Source organism: Ciona robusta, unplaced genomic scaffold (genome assembly GCF_009617815.1).
Source record: "Ciona robusta unplaced genomic scaffold, ASM961781v2 AP042725.1".
NCBI lineage: Eukaryota > Metazoa > Chordata > Ascidiacea > Phlebobranchia > Cionidae > Ciona > Ciona robusta.
Window position 1 is genome coordinate 19,491 of NW_028323104.1, and position 10,319 is coordinate 29,809.

The following is a 10,319-nucleotide window of genomic DNA, read 5'->3' on the forward strand; positions in this document are numbered from 1 at the left end:
AAAGAATAATAAACCGTATCCTCACGACTCCTATAGGTCGTTAATTGTTTAAAACACAATCAGAATATTTTAATATTATGTGCTAAAGGTGTCCCATCTACCCCCACTTTACAATATTGTTATAAGCCATTTTTATAACATTAAACACAACAAATTATAATATCTGATGCTAAAACACAAAATTTATTATGACGAAATAAAACGATGGCAGCCAACACTCCAGCACCAACTCGTGAAAAATATTGCGATAAAATGGGCATGCAATGTGGAATGGAACTGTTAATGTTATTTCTATGATACAACGTCGTTTACTTGCGCTCGCTTCTTCAGCAAATGCTGCCCGAACTGTGGAAAATGAGTGAAATAGAAATTTAAAAAAATATTTTTAACTTTTTATGAACAAAAAAACAAAAAAAAAATCTGTTAAAAGTTTAAATACAAATATTTAAACCAGTGTTTTTTCCAATTTTTACATTTATATTGCTAACATACATGGTTTTATGCTCTTTCAGAGATACCCAACACCCATGGGGTTCTGTTTTACAGTAATTACGTCTGTTTAGGATAAACAAGTTACAATCATTCATGCCCACAAATATAGGCATTTATGACATCACAGAGCATATAGTTACACAACAGACCTTAGGAGGAGAATCCTCCCACTCTTTATCTTTGCTCCTCCTTGGCTCCGGGGAATCGCTGGGCGAATCGCATCGCTTGCGGTGGGCGAACTTTTTACGCAACGCAGCGGCTATAAAAGCAGCGGGGTCTGCAGCGTTGGGTTCGGTGAGGGGTTTCTTGTTTGTGGGGGTTCCCCCAGGGGACCTGGTTGACAATCATCGATTGAGTAAAGAATCCCCTAATCGGGGGTTAAGAAAATTGCAAAACAAACTACAAATTTAGGTCTGTAGTGAATCTTTTTCGCTTGTTTTGTGATTTTAAAAGGCTGACTTTAAATTGTCAATCTGTGCCATGTAAAAGCCCACATACAACCATAATAATAGCAATGTCAAGCCTTAAAATCATACAATTATAAACAAGGGGATCTTAGCTATTTTTTTCTGAAGTGGATCTTAGCTATTTTTTTGTGAACTTAAAGCAACCATGTTTAATCTGCTACAAGACCTGGCAGCAACAACATATAAACAAACAGTAGGGTTACAAAGTGTCAACAAAACAATAACCTTGACTTGGTTTCACTAATTTTCACAAGTGTTTATATTAGTAATAAAACAGCCATATCCCACCTTGTAACGGACTTTAGTTTAACTTTATGAAGATCTTTCAAAACGTCGCACATAGATATCGGACCTCTTGATTGGCTGGGCTCACAATTAGTGGACGAGGCCTTGAAATAAGTTTTGTCAGTTTTTACTCAAACTACAACCAACAACAACAACAACTCTTATACAGGGGATAGAAACATGCGATCAAATTAATATAGTAGGGTGAGGTAGAATGGGACACTTTACACATAATATCCAAGTATCCAGTTCGTGTTTTAAATAATTAACAACGGTCTACCAGGGCCGTGATGATACGGTTATACAATCTTTAAATGTCTTTTGTTTACTAGCAAATAGGACAAGAAACAGAATGAAAAGGCGTCCCATCTTCCTCCACCCTACCATACAACAATTACAATACCAAGGAAATTACGACATAAACTCAGTTTTATTAAAAGTTAATTCCCCAACACTAAATTTCCATTTTTTAGCCCGGCTACACTACTTAAACCTTATGACAGAAACACCGAACATTAACATTACCTTCCCTTGCTTCCGCTGCCTGATCAACTCAGCCACCGATAACTGAGGTTTTGATGCTGATGGTGTGGTGGGGGGTGGGGGAGGCGGGGGCGGTGGGGGCATACATGGTGGGGGGATTCCCGGGGGTGGGGGTGCTTTTATTGGGGTGGAAGAAGACGCGGGCTCTCCAGCACAGCTTATGGTCGAGTTGAAACTCGTGGAAACTGAAAAAAACATTTTTATAAAAAAGTTTTGTCATTTTTCATTAAAAAACAGCGCAGAATCGAATGTTCTAGGTTTGAGTAATGGCCAACTCTGACCTAAATCCCAGGTTCCATGGCGTGCCTTACTGTAGAACCTCACCCATATAGAATATAATGTGTATATACAATGTTGGGGTAATGGGCCAACTCTGACCTAAATCCCAGGTTCCATGGCGTGCCTTACTGTAGGACCTCACCCATATAGAATATAATGTGCATATACAATGTTGGGGTAATGGGCCAACTCTGGTCTAAATCTCAGGTCCCATGGCATACCTCACTGTAGGACCTCACCCATATAGAATATAATGTGTATATACAATGTTGGGGTAATGGGCCAACTCTGACCTAAATCCCAGGTTCCATGGCGTGCCTTACTGTAGGACCTCACCCATATAGAATATAATGTGCATATACAATGTTGGGGTAATGGGCCAACTCTGGTCTAAATCTCAGGTCCCATGGCATACCTCACTGTAGGACCTCACCCATATAGAATATAATGTGTATATACAATGTTGGGGTAATGGGCCAACTCTGACCTAAATCCCAGGTCCCATGGCGTGCCTCACTGTAGGACCTCACCCATATAGAATATAATGTGCATTGATCTTAAAAAATATTTGCATGCCAACTTCTCAAGTTACGGTTTATTTATTCGTATAGATTGTGTCAACAGTGTTCCAATTGCATTTCTACAGCGGTGGGCAGACTACATATTTCACAAAGCGGACACGTATATTATATTGGTGTGGGCATACATATTATATATATATAGATATATGGCCGAGTGGATATCATATTTGTGTGCAACTTACGATCTGTTTGTTGTTTAGTTTGGTTAGACACGAGCATCGCAATTTGTGAACGTAGCATCGACAACTCGTCCTCTAACGCTGTGATCTTCGTTTCCATGGTATCGGGGGTAGTGATGTCATCGACGATGATGTCATAATAGTGGTGTCTGGTTGTTTCGATATTTCTTTCAAATCTTCGCAAGATTGCGAACGTCCGAAGCTGAACATAGAAATAATAAATATGTATCAATATATAAACTGTTACAGTCAAAAGTGCTGAAGATGTAATACAAAGATAAAATTAGAAAATATTGGGTTTAACAAAAACTAGGATATTGTGTTGACAACACGTTGTAGTGGGTTGCTGGGCAACAATGTTTATTGTGATGTAATAAAACCTTGAAAATATTAGTTATATAACAAGGTTTATTTACTGTTTCATTATCTGTGTATAAAAAAAATGATTATTTTAATAAAATCTGGTAGAAAATAAGCAAGTAAAAATATTATTTGTAGCTGTTATTCTAATTTTGAAACTTGAATATATTTAATATAAAAATCAACAGATCAAACCAAGCTTATATTTCCAACTGCCGTCAATATAATACCTTAACAATCACATTACAAAATAGATGTTTCTAACTGCTGTACATTGGTAGCGTTTTCAATACAAATCACTTTAATATCAATTGTGCCACAAACCACACTTACACGTCCGGAATATCTATGAGTTGACAAATATCGGACAACGAGAACAAAGTTTTCCGTTGGTCATCATCGATTAACCGAGCTCCGTTAGGTAGAATCTCAAATCTGAACATAAAAACAACATTTCATTATAAATACAAGTGATACAACCAACTTTAAATAAAGAAGATGAAGCTAGAGCCTTGGTATTAGTCCTGTACACAAGTAATGGACCAACTCTGGTCTGCGTCCAAGACACCTAAATAATGCTACCATTGTGGGCGTATGTTCTTGTGCAAGACACTTAACTTTAATTGCTACAACCCAGTGGTTTTGCCAATTTTCAGCCATACAGAAAACAATCACCCACAAAGTTACATACGTGGTAACTTGTAAGCTGGCACGAGGTGTATGAAACAGAACACCCGTGTTACAACAACTGTCGTTGCCCGTCATGCGAGGATAAATAAGTTACATACATGGTAACTTGTAAGCGGGCACGAGGTGTATGAAACAGAACACCCAAGTTATAACGACTGTTGTTGCCCCGCCATGAGAGGTTTAACAACCGACAATAGAAATGACATATTACCTCGGGCGTGGGGTGATAGACAGTGGCAAGTGGGCCCCGATCATTCGGACCAAACTACGACGGTTTCCGGCCCTGACGTCATCCATTTTATTAGTATTCTGCAAAATATGGACAGGTTATTTTGGTTATATATGGCCTATAGGTTTGTAATAGAATTTGTGCAGGTTTGCTTATCCACACACTGCAATAGCTTTAGCAACTCGACTGTGGGCATGGGAGTGGCAACCATGGATAAGTCACTCAAGTTCCCACCCACGAGGACATAAATGACCAAACCAACCAAAAGTCATGTCTGCTTATCCACACACTGCAATAGCTTTAGCAGCTCGACTGTGGGCATGGGAGTGGCAACCATGGATAAGTCACTCAAGTTCCCACCCACGAGGATATAAATGACCAAACCAACCAAAAGTCATGTCTGCTTATCCACACACTGCAATAGCTTTAGCAACCCGACTGTGGGCATGGGAGTGGCAACCATGGATAAGTCACTCAAGTTCCCACCCACGCGGATATAAATGACCAAACCAACCAAAAGTCATGTCTGCTTATCCACACACTGCAATAGCTTCAGCAACTCGACTGTGGGCATGGGAGTGGCAACCATGGATAAGTCACTCAAGTTCCCACCCACGAGGATAGAAATGTCCAACCAAAACAAAACCAACATTTTATCCAAACCTGATTTTCTTTTCCTTCGTTCATTTCAATGCTTTCACCGAAACATTATTTCAATAAAATCTAAATCTAAAAAAGAAACCACAATAATCGTTAAAATATAAACAATACTTTGGAATAAACACTTTAATACATCGCGGTCAACAGTAAAGGGCTTTGTGACGTCATAAAGGGACAACGCGAATCGCTGAAGAATAGATTTAATTATGTTTATGAGATTTCTATCCTGTATGTTTTTTCTCCCCTTTTAAAAAAAGTAATTGCACACATAAATATGCTTTAACCAATTTTGCCTAAAAGTTACAAACTATTATCCCTTCGAGTAAACCAGAGTCGTAAAAACACCAATGTATTTCCAAAGCATATATATGCTTTGGTATTTCTATGGCTCTCAAGCTAAAAATACTCTATACTACCCTTGCGTGGATAAATTCCTATAGATATTTTTACCGTTAGGTAGCGCAAGTAAGATAAATTTTTTAACGAACGTTATACATACAAAAGCAATCTTGGCATTGTAATGATAGAAAGTGCCCTTTTATAAAATCTTTAGCAAATTAAAATTTTATTTATAATTTTTTCAATAGTAGATTCTTATTTTAGTACAAATATAACACTTCAGCATGGTATGCCAGTTTAAATTTCCATTGCAGCAAATATGCAAAGTGGGCAAGGGAGTGGCAACCATGGATAAGACGCTTCTGTGATTGTGGGCGTATGTGTTCTAAGACAAAAGGCTTAACACCTATTGCCGTGCATAAAAGAATCACCCACAAAGTTACATACGTGGTAACTTGTAAGCGGGTACGAGGTGTATGAAACAGAACACCCGTGTTATACTGACTGACCCCGCCACGCAAGGATAAATAAGTTACATTTATTTAATTTCCCATCTTTTCGACAAACTAAATAACCATACCAACCAAAAGTCCTGTGTTCTTACAATTAGAAAAATATCGTTTTTTTCGCGTTAACATTCCGGAACAATTGTATTTTGTTATACAACAAAGCAGTTCGATTATTCCGTCATAATCAATTCTCTATTCACCCCATTATCACGTAATAATACACCATGATATATCGTCATGACAACGCGATATTTGAACACGTGGTTACCCTGGCAACCGCAACAATAGAATAACAAACAAAAGAACATCGGGATTCGAACCCAACATTAAATCTCAAGCAAGCCACCAATTTAAGACACAATGTTGTAATTTACTTTTATTGGAATTTAAATCAAACCGAGATATTTTAAGCTCACGAATATCTTTGCACCTGAAGCGTATTTTTATCGATAGTCGTTTTCAACTTTTCATCATCGTTTTAACACAAGTTTTGTACCGGATGCCTCTGGCTTAAACTTTAATTGCTGATTTGTCGCCAAAATCTTTGCTTTTGTTTAGTTTTAAAATATTAAAATTATTTGATCTTTATGATTTCAAGGAGATAAATAAAATCTACTAGTGTATTTAACATTTAACAACGCTCTTTGAAATTCGTGAGGATTTGCTTTACAATTCTATAAATGTTCTTTGTTTGCTACGAAATGGAACGATAAAATAAAAACATGTCTCGTCTCCCATTCTTACCCCGGCTTACTATTTAACAAAGTTGAATTGAAATAACAGCCTTCAGCATGGCAACGCAACATATTTCAAACCGTTCGTTTCAAAAGCGAACCTATTTACACCCATCGCCGTGACCCTTTCAACGATTTAAATTTGACGAGTTAATCTTATATTGCGACCAGTTATAGCTTGCTTATCATCATAACGCCAACCAGTTTATTTAACGGCCAACAAAAAAAAACGAACGCGGTTCGAAGGAATTTATATGCAAAGTAGTTTTACCGCAAGATGCTGTCAGGGGCGGATCCAGACATTTGCTTTAGGGGGGGCGATTTTGTTAATAAAAACTCGAAAACCTTTAACAGACAAAAGTTATGTATTTTTAGCGCCGAAAACACACACAACAAAAATGTACAAGAAAGGTCATAATCGAGCGAAATAGACGCCAAAATACTTAGCCTACACTACAAAATCCAATCTGCGGTTTTTACTGTTTGCAAAACGGTTAATAATAGCATCTGGATCCATAACAATATCTCTGTGCTGGTGCATACTTTTTTTTAATTTAAAAGTTTTTTAATGTAAAAGTGCATACTTTTTTTTTAATTTTTTTTTTTTTTTTTTTTTTTTTTTTTTTTAATTTTTTTTTGTTCTACGGCCAGGTCTAGGGGGGGGCGATCGCCCATTGCCCCCCCTAGATCCGCCCATGGATGCTGTTAGGTTAGTTACCAAAAATTCCTTTAAACCGTTTCGTTTATTTATTCTCACATGGCGGGCAACGACAGTCGTTATAACACGGGTGTTCTGTTTCATACACCTCGTGCCCGCTTACAAGTTACAACATATGTAACTTATTTATCCTCGCATGGCGGTGCAACGACAGTCGTTATAACACGGGTGTTCAGTTTCATACACCTCGTGCCTGCTTACAAGTTACCACGTATGTAACTTTGTGGGTGATTGTTTTTATATGGCTGACAATTTAGACAACCCATTAGTGACCACTGGGTTGGAGCAATTACTGTTAAGTGTCTTGCCCAACGACACATACGCCCACAATGGTAGCAGCCACAAGTCTGGTATTCCTTTGGTTAAGATAAGGTTCTCTACCACAGAGCCGATAAACGATGTCGCGGTTCGCGTTTAAACAGTTTCTAGAATATGGAATCATTGTTTGCTCCTAATGGGCGTTTGTGCCGGTGAAGCTTCGTTTGCTTACGTCACAATCAATCATGACTCTTGACCGCATACTGTCTATTCTCTATTTCATAATACGTCATAAAGTACTATATGGGGTAAGGTGGGATACCGTTCACTAGCAAATGGGGCGAGAAATAAAAACACGAACCATCTTCCCCTAACCGTATATCTCCTTTATAAGAGCTTTGATAATTGTTAAAACACGAATGGGAAATATGAGATATTGCCACGGACCGTCTTACCCATCTATATAAATATTGAAATAAATTATATACACCCGGATATCGATTGTTTATCGCGAAAATCGCTACGATCTCGGTTCTAATCCGGGAATCCCCATTCTACTACCCGCCGTCTCACCCTGCATTTATGACGTCACACACCATTGTTACTAGTATTGATTTAAAAGAATCCGTTCCAGAAGAAATGAGGATCATTGTTACGTAGCAGCAGCCATTGACAGTGAAAAACGTCACAAATGGTTTTGTGACGTATAACGATAGAAAAAATTAGGATTCTAGGTTAAAGTTTTAGGAAAAATATTGGATGATTGAAAAAATAAAAGTGAAATTAATTTTAAAATAAAATTTGCATTAAATTTGTTTTAGTAGCGTAATAAATGTTAAATATATAAATAAAGATAAATCTTAGAAAAATAATTAGTTTGAACTTATTTTGCGACATGTAGTACTGTGGGGGAAGACGGGACACCTTTAGCGCATAATATTCAAATATCCTGATCGAGTTTTAAACAATAAACAACGATCTATGGTAGTCGTGAGGACACCGTTTTATAATTCTTTTTTGTTTACTAACAAATGGGACAAGAAAATAGGATGAAAAGGTGTCCCACCTTTCCCCACCCAAATATATTACTTTTACATTGTCTATCGTAGTTTCATTACCATTATACAGGTTAAAGGAATAAATAGGAATTTTAAAATAAAAATTGTTTTAATTTTGTTTTAGCGACGTCAGAATCTTTGATTTTAAATTTCTTATCAAGGTTATATTATCACGTGATCCGAGATGTATCGTCATTGTTTCATCATAATATGTAAGTATGACGTCATAATTGTCATTATTTATGTTTATTTAGGAAATTCATGCATAAGACGATAAGTGTTGTTTCATGCACTTGTATTTATATTTGTGTTTTAACGACTGTAAGAGCTGGAACTTTTTTATAAATGAATGTATTAAGTCCGGCAGTAACAGTTAATAAATAGCATAGTGGGGGAAGATGGGACATCATTTTATTCTATTTCCTCGTTCCATTTCGTAGTAAACAAAAAAACATATGAAAAGTTATAAACTGTATTATCACGACTACCATATACCGTTGTTAATTGTTTAAAACACGGTCAGGATATTTGGATTTTATGCGCTAAAGGTGTCCCATCTTACCCCAGCACAAAATATTAACGATACTTAAATACTGGGGTTCTGTGAAACTGGCGTTAATGTAGCAAAGCAAACAACAGTCGTGTTTTAAAGTTGCTCTGTTGGAAACCACAAGCAGCCAAGCAAGACCGCTGTTGCAGTGTTTTACACTTAAACTCGCGATAAACAAGATAATGCCATCATTATGACGTGCCAACTCTGTCTTAATGGCTCACTGTGCCATTTCAGAAGAAACTTCTTTTCAAACTTGATCGGTTGCGTATTTTGTAGCAATTGATTATATATGACAACTATAATCGACGGGTAACAATTGCAGGTTTGGCGGTCATGTCACGTGCTCAGACAACTGACGTCATGGTGACAAACGTTACGTCATCAAATTCAACAACAATGGGTAATTATTCCATAACAAATACTTTGTACAAAACAAGTTAACTTTATATTGTGTCATGGATTCAACGCGCACTTTTTATTTTACACTTTTCAGAATCGTTTACAACGGAAGAAACTACAACGGCAACAACGATGTTTGCGATAAACACAACAGCAATATTTACTACACAAAGTTCCAGCAACGCAACTACAATGGATACAGCTACAACTGTAGCTACAAACGGAGCTACAACTGCAGCTACAAACGGAGCTACAACTGCAGCTACAAACGGAGCTACAACTGCAGCTACAAACGGAGCTACAACTGCAGCTACAAACGGAGCTACAACTGCAGCTACAAACGGAGCTACAAATACGGCTACAAACGGAGCTACAACTGCAGCTACAAACGGAGCTACAACTGCAGCTACAAACGGAGCTACAATACGGCTACAAACGGAGCTACAACTGCAGCTACAAACGGAGCTACAACTGCAGCTACAAACGGAGCTTACAACTGCAGCTACAAACGGAGCTACAACTGCAGCTACAAACGGAGCTACAAACTGCAGCTACAAACGAGCTACAACTGCAGCTACAAACGGAGCTACAACTGCAGCTACAACGGAGCTACAATACGGCTACAAACGGAGCTACAAACGTAGCAACAACTGCAGCTACAAACGGAGCTACAACTGCAGCTACAAACGGAGCTACAAATACGGCTACAAACGAGCTACAAACGTAGCACAACTGCAGCTACAAACGGAGCTACAACTGCAGCTACAAACGGAGCTACAACTGCAGCTACAAACGGAGCTACAACTGCAGCTACAAACGGAGCTACAAACGGCTACAAACGGAGCTACAACTGCAGCTACAACGAGCTACAAACGGAGCAACAACTGCAGCTACAAACGGAGCTACAACTGCAGCTACAAACGGAGCTACAACTGCAGCTACAAACGGAGCTACAACTGCAGCTACAAACGGAGCTACAAACGGCT

The 10,319-nt window shown here is 38.1% G+C and overlaps 2 protein-coding genes across 2 annotated transcripts; one reads left to right on the plus strand and one right to left on the minus strand.

The window, feature by feature from the left end:
* Window positions 1–162: 162 nt before the first annotated feature.
* Window positions 163–4,924, minus strand: LOC149724600 (mitochondrial fission regulator 2-like). Its single transcript, XM_089893095.1, is given in 9 exon segments — window positions 163–345; window positions 642–825; window positions 1,248–1,348; window positions 1,770–1,972; window positions 2,830–2,934; window positions 2,937–3,028; window positions 3,520–3,621; window positions 4,088–4,185; window positions 4,769–4,924. Coding segments are annotated over 9 exon segments (963 nt in total). The 5' UTR covers window positions 4,793–4,924; the 3' UTR covers window positions 163–291.
* Window positions 4,925–8,085: 3,161 nt separating this feature from the next.
* LOC149724601 (uncharacterized) lies at window positions 8,086–10,210 on the plus strand (the record flags this gene model as incomplete). Its single annotated transcript, XM_089893091.1, has 3 exons — window positions 8,086–8,593; window positions 9,257–9,334; window positions 9,428–10,210. Coding segments are annotated over exons 1-3 (889 nt in total), but the record flags the coding sequence as incomplete, so codon positions are not given.
* Between the last annotated feature and the right edge of the window lie 109 nt (window positions 10,211–10,319).